General features: G+C 39.7%; 1 protein-coding gene across 3 annotated transcripts in view; it reads right to left on the bottom strand.

The window, feature by feature from the left end:
• LOC105830667 (protein outspread) overlaps positions 1 to 20,197 on the bottom strand; it is a 185,631-nt gene that overhangs the window by 129,731 nt on the left and 35,703 nt on the right. For all 3 annotated transcript variants that reach the window (XM_036290403.1, XM_036290404.1, XM_036290405.1), the window contains exon 3: positions 3,992 to 4,072. In XM_036290403.1, the coding sequence (XP_036146296.1) occupies positions 3,992 to 4,072 (81 nt within the window). The remainder of the gene's footprint in view (positions 1 to 3,991; positions 4,073 to 20,197) is intronic.

Raw genomic sequence — 20,197 nt, 5'->3', positions numbered from 1 at the left:
TTCGATAAAATTTTTCTGTTTTAAAAAAAAAATATTATGCTTCAATCACTGAGATGATTGCAACAGATCTGATAGTTTAAAGAGAAAGAGAGAGAGAGAGGCATTATACACTGTCTAATATACTCACACAATATTTCACCATTAGATTCTTTCGGCTATTTGCAATTGAATTAGGAAGAAATTTGCAGCAGGAAATAATTATTATATCGAATCTCTGCATATTATATTAGAATCTGTATTACTGGAAAATATTGATCTACGATACTATCTAAATTGCTGAAAGATTATTGATCTAAAGAAAGGCTTTCAACTTCAGAGGGAAATCGAGAGGCATAACAGAGTAAATGTAATTTCTAGCTGCGCGCGCGCGCGAATAGTTACGCATACTCAAGAGTATTTCTCTAACCGCAATACTGCAACGGAGATCTATCGATCCTCTTCGATCTCACGATCCGTGAGAGATTCCTACCATTCGACTTCTCTCGGCGCCTCGGGGTATTATCGGAGTGAAAATAAAGGCGTCGCTTTATTATATTGCCAGATGAGAGTATCACGATGCCATCGGTCGTCGTGAAATTCGAGACGTGCGAAATGCCGACTAGATAAATCCCCTTCCGTCCCGGACCTCATCTTCCTACGATCGTGACCGTGAACAAATTCGAAAAGCAAATTTGTCGTGACGGCCACGACGGGTTTGCTAAAATATCACCTGACTGAAAACGAATATGTGAATAGCGTAGGTTTAATCAAGTACTACATAAATAAATTACAAATGTCCACAGCTAATATTACAATTTTACTGTCAATTATTTAATTCAATTGTTTGGTTATGGATTATTCTTTGAACACTTTAATTTTTCATATTAATCATTTAATGTTTGATTTATCTTCCATATGCAATTGACTATACAAAATATAAATATCCTTCTCGTCTATGTAATATATTATTATTATTCAATCAATTGAACAAATAAATAAAATTTACTTAACAATTCAAAAATAATAAATTTGAATTTCCTAATATATATATATATATAAACTTTTCTACTATCTTTGTCTCCTTCAAAATTGCTTATCAAAATTATCCAAGAGAATATAATTGTATTTGACGATTAATATTTAAAAAAAAAATAGAATAATTTAAATTTATATATTAGACATTTAAATAAAACATCACAATTTTAAATGGAATGTTTTACCACAATAAGTTAATAATAAATCTAAATCGCTAAAACAAACCGATAAATTGCGACTATGCATGCTCGCCGTCCGGCGCAAAAGTTTTCTGTGATGAAAAAAATCCGAGAGGAATGTCGTAAAATATTGAGTAATAATCTCTTAAGAATCCGAGTCTCCCTTAAGTATCGTCTCGGGCGATAAAATACCGTCAACCGTGACACGACGTCGTTATTAAAGCGACTGCTAAATTGTTAAACGTAGCCATGAGATTTATCACTGAGAAAAGGGACGAGGTAGAAGAGAGAGAAAATCTTGGGGACGCGCCGTGTATATGAATTAACAAGGTTCACTTAATTAAGGAGTCGGTACGACGCATTAACGGCTGTTACCGCTTTGTTGGTCGGGTCTCAAAGGCCTTTAAGGCTTTCTTAAAACGGCTCCTAATTATTCACTTTCACCGCGGCGCAATGACCGGAATTTACGGGCTCTCGTCGCGGTCCATGTAATCTCCTGGTGATACCTTTAACTGCGGTAACGACAACAATTCGTTAATCAAGAGTACGCAGGTAATCGAAATGATCTAAAAGCAGTCGTTTCAGCCGTGTAACTTTTTCATTTTATGACAAGCGCGTTTTATAGAGAACCCGAAATAATAGTAGTAGTGCGGGTAGAAAGCGTTTATATTGCTGTCTTTAAGCCCTTTAAGGATCGTGGAAAGTATGTTTCTTCATGGAAAGTATAATGATCTGTATTGTAGATAATAAACGGCGATAATAAATAGCTACGTAGATAAGTCATTTCAGTAATACTACAATTAGTAGGCATAATAATTTTTTAATTATAAGAAATGCTGATGCGTAAATTACGCCTGACATAAAAATATATATATGAATAATCGTTCGTATAAATCTTTTTTAATTTTAATATATTATAAACTTTTTTTATGCAAGATTTTATAGAGATCTCCTACAATATTACAAAATTTACGATACAGCTTTATAGTTATTGAGAATTAATGTAACGTGAACATGTGGGAATGTGTACGAACACGTAGCACGCATTTGTGGTAGAGAGCAGTTAAAATGTTATGGTTTGCTCATGTTATATGCAGAAAATTATTTCGTGGAAGACTATCAAAGATTTTTAAGTGAATTACATTAAATGAATCAGACTTGCAAATTGCAATTGAATAGACATCGAATTTCGAAAAGCGATAAGAAACTGCGTCCTACCTATCGGATAGAAACCGCTGTCAAAACCCCCCACGGGTGAGCAGTAGCTCCGTGAAAGCGATTTTATTCGCGATAGAGATTGAGAAACCCTAGCGATAGCAAAATTTAAGGCGGTCGACCTGTCATGGAACATCGAACGACAGATTATCACAGACGAGACCAAGATCGAGGCCAAAGACGGTCAACCACGGGACCACTTTCTATTCGCCGGCAATGTAAGACGAGAACGAGCTCGATACATGCTCGGTAATTATCGATCGTGTAAATCTCGGGTATAATCAGAAGTTACCCGCGCCTACGGACAAACTTTGAACTAGGATATTACGCTTTCTTCTCCCGGCTTCTTCGGCCTCCCCTCTCCGCCCCTCCGAATAGTTCGATTCGTAAATGTACACTGCTGACGGTAATTACAGCTACTCCGGGGTCTCTCACGTATTACACGAGCCTCGTAATACGGTGAGAGATAAACGCGGTTTCGCAATAGCTAAAGGTTATTGTTGATCCTCCGTTGATAGTAACGATCTTCAACATCTCGCTTGACATTTCCTTCATAATTCAAGAATATCGCGGGGCACCGGCACTTTTTCTCTTAATTAATAAGCAGTCGCCCGCGTATGTACTGTAATAAGAGCCTCGGCGGTTTTTCCTAAAGGTTACCGATGTATTCCCCGATGTAACGACATCGCTACGAATTGTGTTGTTAGAATTTTTTACCGAATTGTGAAGTTCCCCGCTTGACAATCGCGCGCCGTTTCGATTAACGGTAAAATCCGTCCCCGGATTCCCGACACGTCGATCAGGCAGCACCTGTCGCCGGCGCCTTGACAGAGAAAATTACAACAGCCGTCGTTCCCATTAGACAAGCATAAATCATACGACCGACAGCTCGGCGAATCGACATCCGCCGTTTCTGCATTTCTCAGCGAATCCCCGCCGCAATCAACATCCAAGAAAAACAACCTTCCCTCGATTGGCCCCGTATCGAAAAATCGTGATTCCCCCATCGCTCCGACGCGATCGGTACGAGGAGGGGAAAAAAAAATTAAGAAACGCATCCGTACGAAGTGTTAACGAGCGTATATTTCATATCGGAGAAAGTTTAGAAAGGAACAACATTCGTGCGCGCCGTCATAAATGTAAAATAAAGCCGGAACGACTATACGTTTACGTGTTCCTCGGAGAGTCACGTTTTTCGCGAGCCGAACCGCGCGCGCGCGCGCGCGAATCGCCTCGCGCGAAATCGTGGAAAAACGTATCGCGCGCGGAGGATGCGAGAAACGGCGCCCGCTTATCCTCACTTTCTCGATAATGAGCAAATTGCGCGCCGCAGCGCGGCGGACCGCGATCCACATCTCACGGCGTGATTTCCAGCGATCGATAGACTCGATCCGGCTGATAACGGCGTCACGTAGCCCCGAGCATCGAAACGGAAGTGATCGATGAGCCCGATCGCGGTGCCGCACTTCCGATTAAGAATACATCTTTTCTGCCGTTTCTGCTGGGTCATTCAATTCAGCGACCCTCGATCGAGGGGAGGATGCGTTCGACATTTCTGACGAGTTGATAAAAGTGAAACGTACCTTTGTCCGGTTGAGCGGATTCGAAAAATCCCATCCAGGTGCGACGAACAGATATCCACACTTGGAGATTTTCCTCGTAGCCTGAAGCAAAAAGAAGTCGTTCGCGTTAGATGATTATATTTCATTTTTATCCTTGTATTTTTCGAGATGATAAAAAATTGATTTTCTTAATAAAAAAAAAAGGACGGAATTTTTATAAATTAGAGTTTCCTAAATTTAAGGGAATTCTGCTGCTAAATCGAAATGAACAGATTTTCATGAAACTTTGTAGAGAAGTTCGAATTAGTGATATAAATTGACTGTCAAAATTTCAGAAAGCTGAACTAGCTAGTTATTTAGATATTAAATATTTTATTAACATGGGCTCGATAAATTTTCAGGATTTTTTATTGTTATGAAAATTATAATTGATAATAATATAATTTTTGAGATTAATAAAAAATTTCGTAGACAGAAAAATTGATGACAACAGAGAGCTATTCTGCAAAATAATTTTCTAAGATGGAAATAACATTAAAGGCCGGAGATGGAGTAAAAGAAACGAATCCGACGTGCCGGTTATTGTGACGCGGCCTCGATCTCACGAGGCAGAGACCGATTTGTCGGCTTTATAGAGGGCTCCTTTTTTCTATCGCAGGAAACGCGGGTCAAAGATCGAGAATAAGAAATAGTCGCCGCCGTCACGTCGCGTTCACAAAAATAGTGTTCTGTCAGAGAAGGGGGGGGGACGGAGGAACCAAGGAGAGCTAATCAAACTTTCGAGCGATGCGTTTTATATCCAATGATCTCTTCGCCGAGTCTGTTATTATTGTTCGGAGGAGGATTCCGAATACTCGTGGAAAACGGGCTGGAAGAGAGAGCTAGGGGGGAGGTGAGACGGCGGCCGTTCACGTGGACGCGATTGCCACGTGAATGGAAACCTATCTCTAAGAGGGAATCTTAAGGCATCAAACATTCATCAAGTGTATCGAGCATTCGTACCGGTCACCAACCAGACACCGTCATTATTTCCATTCTCAACACGCTCCTTTTTATTCATGCGACGCGCGCACTGTGGTATTACAAAAATAAGAAACTCGTCCCGCGAGTAAGAGCCAAATCTCTCATTGCATTTTTCGTGTACTTTCCTTCCTCCCTTCCCCTCCAATTTAACTGAAAACAAATGCAAACGCAAGACACACGGCGCATCAATAATTTTATCAAGAGAAACTTATTTAAATAAAAGAATTGGAACGTGCATTTTAATGTAATTGCGTTAATTAAATTTTATGACGGCCGCAGAAATATAAATAGCTTAATGTCAGAATAAAGCAACATTCATATGCGTTATAGAAACAAAAATTACGTTACAAATTTATAATTGATTAAAGAGCACGTCTTGACTCTCGTCAGAGATGTTTTTCTCTAAATCACAATGATTTTTTTGTACGTATAATAATCATAGTAATATTTTATACGTCATTGCTTGAAAGCGCTCTCGTCGGAAATTGGAAAATTATTTTTAGCTTCAAACCGAGAATTATACCGTTCCCATCCATTATTCGTGTTCGCATAAGGCAAGCAATCAAATTCACATTTGAGGCAATTAACCCAATAAAATGCAATGTATAATCATGTTACAACTGGAGTGTACAACGTCGGCTTAAATAAATCTACGTCTTCGAGCAATTCGAGACTTCAAACGATCGCGAGCCCGTGCGGTCAAAAGCAGCGAGCGCTTATCCGCGGCAATCAACGCGCAATAATTTGGCACTCGTTATATCCCCGTGGTAGATAATGCCGCGTAAATAATGGCTATCGTATCGCATTTACACGATGGAGCGGCGTGGCCGAACTGCGGCAAAAAGGCCGCTCTCGCGAAGAAGTAATACCGTCCGATCTCGTCCGTTCGGCCGATCTCCCATTGCGTGGCAACCTCGAAACGAGGCGATAATCTCTCTCTCTCTCTCTCTCTCTCTCTCTCTCTCTCTCTCTCTCTCTCTCTCTCATTCTCTCTCGCTCTCTTATTCGAGAGGACCGGGGCGCAAGAACGAGAATTCACTCGGGCTTTATGGAGAAATAAAGGCAGGCTGCTCTGTAAAGCGAGAGAGGTGGTCCGCGTCTCTTTTCTTTGAGAAAATTATGGCGCTTCCTTGTACAAGCTAAATGGAAAAGAGTCGAGCATCCGACAAAAACGCGCTCGATACCTAAAATGTATGTCGAAGCCAGAAAAGCGAGCAAAGTAGAATTTTATTGTGCGCGGGATAAATAAATACAGCGCAATTGAGAAGAAGGATTATTCGTTAAGAATGAAACTATAATTCTCGATAAAATGAATACGCCCAAAATTCTATGGCCCATATTATCAACTCACTTTTATTAACAAACGCGTACATTGATATAAGATATTTTATATCAATCGCCTCGAACAAAAATGAATCATTGAAGACTTCAATATAAATTTGAAATAAATCCATAAACATATAATCTGTATAAATTCATTTTTTTACGTTCATCTTACAGTTGTGAAAAAATTTAAATCAAACTAAAAACTCAACAGACAGCTGAAAATCCTCACTTAAATAAGAAAATACTTAAAAATACTTAAAAAAAAAATCGTTGTAAAAGAATTTTAGACCTGAATCTTCTCGATTATACATCGCGAGGAGGTAAAAAACGGCGACACTTTCCACGCCATTTCATGTATATTATAAGAATGTCAAACACCGGATTCACGGTCCAGTTATCCCGTCGGCCGTGATCGCAGCCACCGCTTATCGAGAAAATGTTTGTTTGAAAAGCGCAAGGCTAATCGAAAGTCGCCTAATCCCCGGCACCACTATATCTCGCGCTCGCGCGCGAGATGCGTCGCGTATAACCGGTGAGATTACACTTTTTCGAACCGACCGAATCAATTTCGAATTGAACGAGTGCTTACGCTCTGTTTAACCGCTTTCCGTCCGGTTCATACGATTTCCTGTCGCTCGTCGCACGTTCACAATTAACTTCCGGCGTGTTGATTGTCACGTACGGGCGACGTGACAGCTTAGCGAACCATAAACCGCCCTGCAATAATAGCATATCGCCGGTCACTAAAGCGCATTTGGGCATCGCTATGAAATAATTTCCTACGGCGGCATAATAAGCTAACAATATTTTCTCCCTCGTAATCTCTTTTCACGACGATCTTTTAAATTCCAAAACGTGGATATCTCACACTATCGCCGGATAAAATTACGTATTTCTCTCCTTCGGTAGTTTCAGTACGGTAATTAAGACATCAATTATTCGAGATGTGGCGCAGATTGTAGTGACGTGGACATTTTATAGAATCCAAATGCAAATTATAGCCGGTATAGATATAAATCTGCGCGGTGAGAGGAGCAGGTCGTACATTACCGATTTCGAGATTTCGATACGGATATTTCATTCGCATCGCGATTTATCCGCGCTAATTAAGGGCGCGGGCTTCGACGACTCGGGTCTGTCGTGGTCCTTCATCCTGATTTTTTCCACGCCTGACGAGAGCTTTGCTGCCAGCCCGGCGACCGTCTATTAAGGATAATTCAAGAATTCTCTTTCGCTCTCCTTTTCCTCTTTCCGCGCTTCTTTCAACATCTCGCGATGTGTTACGCAATCGGAGGCACTTGTCTCACAATTGACAATAATTGGACAACAGGTCGCCGGTTCGCGGACCGCTTCCTTCTGGTCGTCCTTGACACGCTTCGCGGACCGGAGTCCTTGCCAGTCCTTAAGCTCGAAACAACGTGACCCAGATCGCGATGGGGGAGCCTACTACACATTTCTAATCTCTAATAAGGCCGGCATAAACGTGCCCCCACGTGGCGTAGGTGCCAAGAGAGAGAGAGAGAGAGAGCGCGTGCACGTTCACGACGAGCTCCTTCGACCTTTCGAAGGCGATATCGCGCGGCGAAACGCAGACAAGCAACGATCGAGGCACACCACGAGCTGTACTTTATTAAGGCAATTAAAGGTCCGCGCTGCCACGTTCGCCGTCTCGTTAGCCAAACAGAGCGTGTCGCGAGCGATGCCTGCCCAATAAGAAAATCCCGTTGCACGCATTAACTCGCCGTCGGCGATTCGATTCCTATATACGTCTGGAATGCGAAAAGCACCGCTCGACACAACCGCGCCACAGGATTTCGTCGAAAATATTATGCTTCCTCCGAACTCTCCCCCGGGGGACTTGTTCCGGAAACGTTGCAACAGCCGCAACGCAAATGGAATTAAATAATTCCTCGGTGTTCTCCGAAACGTGAACAAACTAATGAGTAAACTGGTAAACAAGCAAGTAACAAACTTCCACTCGTGCCTGTTAATTGGAGAGAAACTAGTTTTCGTAATTATAATGCAGAGACAATCCAAAAATAGATAAAAATTTGGTTCTTATCTAAAAATACTTATGTTGGACGCATGAACTGATTATTAGAATGTCAAAACTTTTGGCAGCATTCCTCATTATGCTTGAAAATCTGTCTGATAACTATTTTCCAACAAAATTACTTTTAGATACTTAAAAAAAATCATATAAAACGTTTTATAGAAAACTTTGTAAACAGCGGTGCATCTTTAACAAGATATAAAACGTAAAAGTAAACTCAATTTCAGGCACAAAATCAAGAGGGTGAAATTAGCGTGAAAAAGTTTACGAGATATTTTTCTCATCACGCGGAAAGAACTCGACGAACGTTTTCTTCTTCCGACCCAATTTAATTATTAAACAGTGTTTTATTCTTTTTTTTCCCCTAACGCCGAAAGGAAAATAATTCGCAAACTTCCTCGGTCCGGCAACCCTTAAAAAAATGTATTTCTCACTCTCGGTGAGAAAGTTGGTTCATTGCTCCAACTGGCATTGCGAGGTTGAAACGACGGTGCGTACTCGCGTGTTACGCACCGAAGAGGAATCCCACGCGTCTCGTCGCCTGCGTATCCCACATCCGGTGCCCGTGCAGATCGAACCCTCCTCCCCCCCCTGTTCGCGCTGGAAACCTGTCCCCACCTCGGCCGTGAGACGTTATCACGCGATGCAATCGAGCGCCGATCGAGGAGGAAGGGGAATTGGAGATTCGAAGGAACACATCCTGTCTCTCGGTCCTTCGATATATCTTTAATTGCGGTACACGCGACTCGATAGCGAGCGATTTTTCGCGCCGCGCGCGTATCGGAAGCGGATTGGCAAAAATGAACGGCGACGCTCTTATTAGCGCAAGAGCAAGTGGTACCGAGAGCCTCCTCTCTCGTCCCCCTTCCCTCCCCCTCCCGGTTCTTAATTACCCGTTCACGCGCGAGAGTCGGAGTTGCGTATATAGCTGTCGCGCGAGATCGTCGCCGGAGAAAAAGTTCCGCGCGAAATGTGTATCCAAGAAAATAAACCTGTACATCAATTTCTCTGACTCTGGGCGGAAAGTAGAACGACCAATATCATCCTACGGTCTAAAAATAGAAAGGAGGAAATCGCGCACGGTTTGGTTATAGATTGGTTATAGATGATAATCGTCCTACTTCGAAGGCTACAGCTATATTTCGTCTTCTCTCATCTTCTAGCTAATATTTATAATCGTAAGATGACATTTTTTTTCTACGTTTTACGTCTTTATTTTTTATTCGCACATGTGCGCAGCTTGAATTGTGTGTTCTGATGATTTTTAAAAAGTACTAAGACTTCTCTCTTCCGACATTAACCGTATGCTCATTCTTGCTGAAAATTCCTTGTTGATACCGTCAATTGCTCGAAGCAATTGCTTTGTCACAAGCGGCACGCGTGACACAGAATTTTCTCCGTTTTCATTCGGCGCGAGTCAGGCATTATCGGTGCATTTTCTACCAATTTGTGACATACAAAGCATCGCTGCGAAATCACACGGGCTTTCACGGCTAACGACGGAGGAAAAAATCGCTATCGGAAGGACAGGACAAGCAAGAACGTGGGTGACAGTACGAATGTGTCTCGTCTCGCCTCGGCCTGTTTGGCCGGATATAATTCCAACGTTTCTCTTCCATACTACACCGTACTGGAAATTCGCTGCTACGATTCGCCGAGCGGAACGATTCCACAACGGGAATATCGACTGCAACGGAAATGCATCATCTCCACCCTCTTCTTCCTCTTCGATTTTAAATACAAACTATACGTCTCAGCGTTAAATAGCACTAATCGCCAATTATATGTATTAGTTTTGTATTGTTTATTCGTGAAATAAAAATATTTATGATACATTTTGTGTATGTATTATATTTTATTTCTTGTTGCGTTTTAAGTTACTTTTAATAATCAAGAAATTTTAGCATACTAAAATATATTAAATATCAATATTTCCCAATAAAATAAAATAATAAAATAAATTTTTTAGTCTAGTTTTCTATAAGAATTTCTAAGCTGCCTTCATTTACCTTTGTTTTTTTTTTTCAAATACTGTTATTTGGAACGTTAAAAAATAATGTAAAGCCACAATTGCTCCAACTAAAACGTAATTAACCCAATTGATTCTGTAATTGCATTTTTTTTCTCTGTATAATTTGTTCAGTTATACTTATTTCGATATAGCTTTGCCTTAAAATGATAATAGACATTTTCTCTTCCTCTCTTTCTCACTCTAATGACAATATAACACCAAGACATTTAATACACCCGGCAGAGGAGCCAGCACATTTCCACGTTGAATCGCTTTCTACTCAATTAACTTTGCGACCGCGTAACGACCGCGGAAAACCTCAAGAAATTACCAATGCTCTGCGAATTCCTCGGCGAAGGAGCACACCTAGATACTTCGCCGCGGTTAAAGGAGACCCGACCGACACGCCCTGGGCTCCGTTCGTGTCAATTGCAATTCAGGAAGAATCGATTATTACAACGCGCAATCTATGAGCAGCATTTTATCCGGTTACATATAAAGGCGTGATGTTTAAATCCATATAGAATTTTCTTGTTTCTCAATACGCAATAACTTTGAATTTTCTTTAAAAGAATACAAGTAACGTCTACGCACATTCGGTGACTTCTATATTTTCATAAAAAAAAGATTCGTGCACAATCTTGGAAAACGAAACATTGCCGGGTCGAAAAATCGTCGTGCAATTACTACGGAGCCTCGAGGTGGCTTCGATAATGTGGAGACGCACGCGTAAAATGCAACATTGATAAACTAAGCGAGCAAGAAACTGATATAATAACAGTATTATCTCTTAACCGCACGCTGGTGTAAATAGTTAAGGCGAACGTAATTAATGGCCAGCGGCTACAATTAACGAAGACTGGAATTATACGATGAAAAGAAACTTATTGCTGATTATCGAATCTCGGAAAATGACGGCTCACTGAGCATAACGACGATCTAATCCGCAATTTCGGTAGCGTTTAATTATGGCCTCGATGAGAAAGAGCCGCTCTTTAGCGATAACTCGTAATGTTCGATGCGTAATAAACTTCAAGTGTACCCCCAAGAAACTTTCAACTTATAAATGCAAAACAGTAAATCACGACTAATTGGAAAATATAACAATCTTTATAAATCGCGTTTTGTAATAAATTATTTCTATTAATAGTAAAAAATTATTATATTAATTGTAAATAGAAAACTCACGCGTGCGTCCAATGTAATTCCACGAAATATCGGATAAAATAACAAAGATATAATTATGTAAAAATAATATATAGCTGTATTGTATTATTATTACAAATTTGTGATATTATTACTAAAGTTATGCGCTATACTTTGTCTGTATTTTGCAAATTATAAAAAAAAAGAAAAAGAACTATTGCAACTATATAATGTAAAACCCTATCCCTTTTTTATTTCGTGCACTCGTATTTTCCAAGCATTTTACCTCTTCTCACGGTCAAGCGCTTATCACTCCGGTTTCTGTGCGACCTACAATTAACCAGGCGACCGCATTGCAAGTTCTGCAATTAAGTGGTCATTAACCCTCTGTCCGGGAAAAGCGTAGCCGCGCGTCTTAACCAAACGTGGCGGTTATGAATTCCAGCACCGTGTAAACGGAAAACTGATTTACCTGTTTAACATTAAACCGAGCACCGGAAAAATGAAAAATTAAGTCGTTAATAACAGCTACAAACGCGCAGCGAAAGGTCGAGGCAAACAAATGGCGTTGCGCCACAGAAAAATATTCATCTCTGCAATAAGTGTAGAAATCTTATAGATAAAATAAAATAAATGGCGCAAAAACAAGTGAAATAAATAAAATAATATTCTACAAGCAGTCATCTGTACATAAGATAAAATGTCTTTCAGTGTCAAATAAAACATAAATCATAATTAAACACGATGTTATCTTAAAATTTATATATTTTTCGCGTTTCATATATACACTGAAACAAATGTTCAAGGTATATGACGTTATATGTATAATTCATTCACAATAAATATATTTATACTGTTAAAAAAAGTTTATTGTATCAATGAATTTTAAGCCAATAAACGTCATATATATTAATACTATGTACAACATTTTTTTCAATGTATAATGATAAATTATTTCATTAGGATTAATGCGTCGATGTGAAAAAAGGCGACACAATTGCAACGTAAATTTGTTTGGCATTATTATTACCGCACATTTGTACGGTTCATTATTGCGAGTCAATAATAATCAAACTGTAAGAAACGCGCGCCTAAGTAAGGACCTGTCGTTACCTCGCTATTATGTTATGCAAGATTAACCCGTCCTCCGCTCTCGTCGGTTTAACTTCTCTATTCGAGAGAGAAAGAGAAAGAGAGAGAGAGAGAGAGAGAGAATGTGTCTGTGTGCGCACGAGCGTGTTACGTGTCGATTACCGGTGCACCACGTGTTGTTTTGCAACAACAATACAGCTGTGCATACGGGTGCATACAAACAGCCTACTCGATTACCCGAGCTGCTTGGAGAAAGAATTATCCAAGAGACGCGCGTTGGAGGTCGGAGACGTGGGATCGAACAACTTGTTTCGCCGGTGCAGAATGGAGAATTACACGCTCGGTGTTGGCGAAGAACGCTCAAGGATCGAAGAGGAAAAGAAACGATGGACGCGAGCGAACGAGCGAGTGAGTGAACGAACGAGAGAGAAAAAGAGAGAGAGAGAGAGAGAGAGAGAGAGAGACATGTGCATGTGTACGAAATAATTATCCAGCCTCCTGTCGGCCATTGTTGCCGTAAATCGCTAACGAGCTGCCGGCGCGCGGAGGTGAGAATATCTTATGCTGCGCGGCTCTCTGGGAAAAAAAGAGGGAAAGGAGAAAAAGGGCGAAGGATGGGAAAAAATGCTCTCCGCCGGGCGGGTAGTAGGTAGCGACGGGACTGTAAGTCGGTGTGAATTGTGCCATTATAAGGACAGATAAAATATTTTAGCCGACGTCACTTAACCGGTTCGACTTGAAGTACAAAGTAATAACCGTCGATACTCCTTCCACGTTGTGATTCGATATCAATCTTTCTGTATGTCAATTTTATATGTTAATCGAAAAAACGACTGTCCGTCGGCCGATCCGATTTGTATTATATCGAAGCATTGCATTTTGTCCAATCGCACAGTGCGATCGGGAAGATCAATGTCAGATTACGAGCGGCGCGATGGAATTATTGTAAATTATATACGAGAGGGAGCGAAGCTGAATTTTGCTTTTTTGGATTTACATGCGAAAGAAACTAAGATTTATGCCGAACGGAATAAAAGACCGGCGGCCTTATCTCCATTCAACCTGTAACTAATAATATCTGATTTTAAGTTTCACTTCTTTTATACAAGAAAAAAATATTCGAATATTAATGTAAAACGAACGGCAGGTATCTATCTTTAATATTATATTCTCACGCTGTGAGAAAGTTTCGTATATCTTACATTGATGGTGGAAAAAAATATCTTCTATTAATAACTATTTCTATAAAATAATATAACGTTTCTCTTTTACATAGGAACTCACTAAATTTCCAAAACAGAGCTCAATTATAAATTTTAATGGAGAAATAAAAAAAATTGTTGCAAAGAATTATTTGTTAGAAACACGCAACTCTATTTGTCCTTCGAAATAATTTTAAAACGATTAAAAAATTACAGGAGAGATTCTCCGTCGATTTTACAGCGGTATTTTATTTTGAAAGAATAAAGATACGGGGAGGATGAAAGATCGATCGAATTTCGCGTAGACTTTCTCATCGGCACTTCCCACAGACAATTTCGATTACCTGACAGATCGTTATGGGAGATCCCGAAAGCGGGCGCGAACGCAGAGGTAAGGTGAATAAGGTAGAATACGTCGGTGGACGTACGTACGGCACGTAGGTGGATGTAAGGTAGACCAATGTCGTGATGCACACTTGTCGAGAATGACTGGCCGAGCCTCTCTCGAGAGAGCTCGTGGTTGCCCCGGGCAATGACATGTATAATATGCAACCGCACCGACCGGTGTAGCATGATTTCGCTCGTCCGATTCGTAGTGAAACCGCGTCGTGTCACCCGCGATATCGAGGAGACACTTTGTTACATGATCGTTGACTGCTCAATCCAGTTTTATTCGCGACGTCCTTGCGCTTGGAGCAAATAGAGAAGAGGAATGACGTGAATGCAACGCGAATTCTTTTATAAATTATTATTCTTTAGAAAAACACACCAATGCGAATATAAACATTCTAATTAAAATACACAAATTAAATTTGTATTCTATAAATTATTATCTGAAGGAAATTGTCATAGCAAAAAGAAAAGTAGAAAATCTAGGACGTGACATAGCAATTTGTAAAATTGTTTTTTAAATTGCCATAAAAACTGCTTATTATTATGTAACTTTTGAAAATACGAGGTACTGTAATAAAAAAAAATTTATTGCGCTTATAATTTAACACAATTGTAAATCCAAATATTCGCACGGTACGTCAGAGACGACGAAGTCACGCATTGCAATTTTTCAAAATACATGTTACAGTCTACCATTCGAGAACGAACGTGCGCCAGTCACGATTTCGGAGAAACAAGAAAATCGAGAGTCCGCACGATCGAGAGAGAGCGATACGTATTTCTTTCGCTTTACTCAACGAAACCCGAATAGCAAATGGCCTGACGTCGAAGTAAAAATGCGGGGTGAAAATAACGTCAATTGCCAATTCCGCGCGACGCCTCCGCTACTACTTTCTTTGACTCCCGGCCAAACAATTTCGATTTCACGGCCGAACACGAAAAGGAATGCTAATGGGTTGTTTATTCGACATTGTAGTCCCAGGCCTATATACTTTCCTCAGCAGTCACTCACCCGACACACAATTGCAATGTATAAAAATGCAATTATTTAAATTTGCATTGCTCTACTTTGCGATGCAAACAAATGCAATCGTCCGCAAGTCTCCCCCGTGGATTTTAAAGAAGCGCATTTAACAAGATGTCGAAATCAGTTTTTAACTTTAAATATTTCGTAATTGAATAATAATGTTCGTGAAAATTTTCGTATCGTTTCAGACCATAACCAGTGCACGCCGTATGAATTCCGCCCTTGTAGTTTATGCGTTGTATAAATCCAGAAAATGGATTTTATAGAAACTTGATTTTGAAATATGTACACAAGAATCACATGTAATTTTACATACCGCAGGCATATATAGTATTCTAACGTGTGCTGTATTTCACACTGTTGTCGTTAGTCTGAGAGATCGTAAAAGGAAATGTAAGTCGATGCGGAAACAATCGAGTTAGTAGCTACAACGCGAACTGCGTATACATGACTTACGATACACCGTTAGAAACGTTACATATGCATAAAGAACGCCATAGCAGGATTGTTCGGTTCGTTAGCTACGCGAATTGCGAGTAATGTGACACCGGGAGATCTCCCTTTTAGATGAATAGGAAAGTTTCTAGGAAGCTGGAAGGCCCAGCGACCGGAGAAGAGAATCCCGTCCTGGATACTGAAACTCTCGTTAGATCCACGTTAGTTAATTCGCCATAGCGGAGCCAGTGGAACTAATAATTTTATACGGTACTAACTCACGGAATGAGCGGATATGAAATGTACGTCCAATTATTATATCATCCTCAAATTTTATGACGTTTTAAGAGCATCAAAAGTAGAGAATTGTAGGAAATGTAATAGTAAGTTTGGAAAATATTAATAACATTTTTGCAATAATTTCGATAATTTTTTTGCAGATAAAAATATTAAATACAAAAACAGTTTAAACTTCCTACACGAGCATCTTTTCCTAATTGTAATTTATACAATTACAACAATTATTTGATAAAAAAAAACAAGAAGACATAATATGTGTATTTTTTAAGAGATATTCACAATGTGTTCATGTGGATATTTAAGTGTAGATGAATGTTCATAAAAAATGCGTAATATCGATCGCGTTTGTCTAAAACGTGATCGTACACTATCAATGAAACGTCACGGTCCGTTATGGTGTAAATTAATACCGATCCTCATTCGACTCACGAGCGGTCGCGCGCGTAAAGGAACACTCCGCTCGGCACGTGGGCGTTTGTTTTAAGCGGACCGTCGCGTCCGAAAGGAAAGCCCGTGTCAACGATAACCGGGTTCTCCAACGAGACAGAAATTCGTAATTAAGTACACGTCAAATTAGGTTAACCCTGAAAGGAAATCGCGCGTGTGGCTGCTCCCGATGATATTTCGGTCGCCAAAAATGGACCCGCCGCGGCAGTCGGATTTGTTTAACAAGAGAAGCCTAAGTAGCGTCGTGCGAGACGCAATATGCAAATATCTTTCGCGCGAGCGAAATCAAATTCTCAAAGTAGTGCCGCCCGACATTAGGAATGAGATTATTCGATTTCGATTTCTTTCCGTTCAAGCTGCTTTCACTAATTATAAGTAGAAAACGTATGCTATGTAAAAAAAAGTTGAAGCTTATCCAATTCGTTAAATGTATTTATTGCATGTGTAAATAAAGATATTAGACGTCATTACATGCGCCAATCGTAATTACATACCATTATACAAAATTCTATTATTACTATTTATGCCGTCTCTCATATAAAAAATTAAATAAATTTACATTATAACCTTGGATATTGACACTTGTAGTTACAATTTAAAAAGTCATTAAAAAATTACATACAATAAATATTTAACTAGGGGACAAAAAATATTTTAGTCAAGAATTGACGCTAAGTGCATTAGACGCTAGGTATTGAAATCGGTAAGATCTATTTGTGGCTGTTACGTTACGAGGCACGCGATGATCGTCCCAGGCAAGACCCGACAGCGTTATGGTGCCGATAAAAGTATGACGATTCTGCCGCGCCCGCGACAAAAAAAAACGGTACCTGGCACTGCCGTAACATTTTTTAATGCTAATAACGTGACGAGTATGACAAGACAACGCTCACATATCAGCACGTCGCGCACCAGGCGCGGCACAATGGAATCGTTAAACTTTGATTCCGCGGTACTTAATGTCGACCGTTAACTGGTTAACAGTGTCGTGACGGGTCGAGCGGGTCAAAACGAATCAGGCCAAATTTAATTTTCTAGAACGACAAGACCGAGCCCACACTCTTGTAGAGTCATCGTAAATTCAACAGTTAATCAATTATCCATTAAAAAATAGTAACAAATAACACCAGCGTCATATGTTACATCCAATGCCAACGAAGTTCACTTTCGGCATAAAATTTTCACTAATAAATGTAACATTTTTTAATAATGTTACACACTAAGAAATAAAATTTTTTGTATGCTTAAGAAATATATATAAGAAAGACACGATTCTTTAAATAGAATTGAGTATATATGTGCCTTTCATTAATCGCATAACTGTTCATCCCAGAATTTGCTTTGTAATAAATAATTAAAATTTGTTAATCGCGCGCAGCAATGTCCCGATATATTCTTAAATAAATATAATATTTAAATTAATACGTAAATATTTAATATGTGCACGACTGAGTTTAACCGTTTCACATTTTTTTAAGTTAAACTTAACATTTACCTCTTGCAACATACTAATTATATATTATATTAACAATAAGCTGCGGTTTCTGAAGCCAGCAAGTTCCGTCCCTAGGGTTATGCAATCAAGATACTACTACTAGAATGATTAAGATTGATTAAGACTGACTTTGAACGGGTTTATCCAAATAATGATTGAACTATATCGTAACTCTCGTGTTGATCAAACGCGAGTATCTCGCGTGGATTTCTTGAATTTCGATTTCAGTATCGGCACGGCACGCATTGGGCAACTTTGTCGATCTCGAGTCCCGCGGCCCTTTCACTCGAAAGACGCGAGTCTCGAAACAGCGGTGCGCACGGATTCCTGTCTAATACCGTATCTCCCGGTTTCGTCACTGAACACGGCAACCGTTCGCGAACGGGCGAGTGTTCGCCACTATCAGATAGGGGAGGCCGAAGGGAGGGAAGTCCCACGTCGTGGATAGGCGGAAAAATTCGAAGCGAATTTTACCAGAACGAAGGAAATGTACGGCGGTACGGAGAAAACGCAACTGTGGGATAATTGACGCGTTTCAGATCGCGGGCGGAGAATTCACTATCGTACAAGTCGATCTCATCGACACGATAATTACGTCGAAATTTCGAAACCCAAATACGACTAACCTGCGACGGCTTATTGGAGCACAGGCTTAAATTCAACAAGCAAAGGGATTCCTTACCATCATTTATGTGTTACTTGGTTAATAATTAACCGTGATAAGGTAGATGGAACACACTTGAATGTATCCAATTAATTACGAAAGACATCACTCTTAACATCAACTGTGCGATAGAGTAGAACTTTAACATATCTACTTAATTTGTATCTCTTTTCATGTTATTACATTGCATTAAAATATATATATATATATTTAAACAAATTAAAAATAAAAAATAAAACACTGGAGAATATTTATTAACGTATAGAAAAGCAATAAAGAAATTACAGATTTTTAATTGCGAAAAGCAGATAGATAATTTTATATAAAAATTGTGAAAATTATCCTGTTCTTTTTTTGCGAACTCGAAAGGAAAACGATGCGATTTGATGGATAAAAGTGATCGCAAAAATACACAGTCTAAAGTTTTCTAAAACGAAATAAATGCAGGAAATTGCAAAATTTACAATAATTTGGTAGCCAACGTAACTCTTGATTTAAAAAATCGTATTTTAATCACTTGTTCAGTAACGTGAACAACCCGTGACCGCACCAAGTCTGTCGGTTTTTTAATATCTTCGTCTAATAAAAAACTGCGAAGCATAAAATACATAACGGTTACGCTGCTACATTCGGCGCTTTTTATATCGCTACAAAATGCGTTTCTATCCTTACGGTCCGCCTGTTTTATTAGCCCGTATAGAAGCACTTTAGGAAATGAAACGCTCTTTATATTAAAAGGTATCGCGGGGTCGCGCGAAATGTAACCCCTCCGAGATGCCGAGCGGCTTTTACGAGGAGTACTGTTACTGACACAGTGGCACGCTTTAAGACGACCTCGTCGAGTTCGCTATTCTCGAAAACACTTGCATCTACCGTCGCTTTTATTTTCACGGCTGTCAACAACGGGGATCTTCAAAGGTTTCCTACGTTTGACTCAAGTTTCTTAATGTTGAAAGGAGATTCTAAGAATTGTGTTCCCATAATAAATATAAAATAAAATTAATAACGAATGTTTAATATTTTAAATATATCTGATCGTTTCGTAATATATACGAGTATTATCGTAACAAATGCAATAAATTTACGGGTATGTAAAAACACGCATGCAAATAAATTAAGCAACACATGTGAAACACGAACATTAAATTAATCCTTCATTGCGATAATGAATTTTTCGACGAATTACCGGCAACTGCGAATTTTGCGCAGCGACGGTAATGTTCGATAAATATCCCGGAGTTTGACAGTAAGGCGAGAACGAGCCTGCGAGAAACGAGCATATCGCGAAATTACACAAAGCGGACCAGGAAGAAAATGGAGCGTGTATTCCGCAACAGCGGCCCGTCGTGCATTAAACATGACGAAATAAAACCTGTGCGACAAATATCTCACCGTTGGGTAACTTTTCCGCGGTTGCGGTGCAACGGCGCTATCAACATCAAGAGATTTAGACGAATTACGTCGGGGGCCGATTCAAGTGCTCGCTTGCATAACGCTCGGGATTACCTAACTAAGGAATTAAGTCCTCGAAATCTCCCGGGACAAGCCTCATTAACAGCGGCGTTAAATAATGGTATTAGAGATTGAGCGCAATAAATGCGTTTTCTCATCCC

This window comes from Monomorium pharaonis, chromosome 7 (genome assembly GCF_013373865.1).
Source record: "Monomorium pharaonis isolate MP-MQ-018 chromosome 7, ASM1337386v2, whole genome shotgun sequence".
Lineage (NCBI taxonomy): Eukaryota > Metazoa > Arthropoda > Insecta > Hymenoptera > Formicidae > Monomorium > Monomorium pharaonis.
The sequence above is the reverse complement of the archived record's forward strand: the minus strand, read 5'-3'. Positions and strand labels throughout refer to the sequence as shown.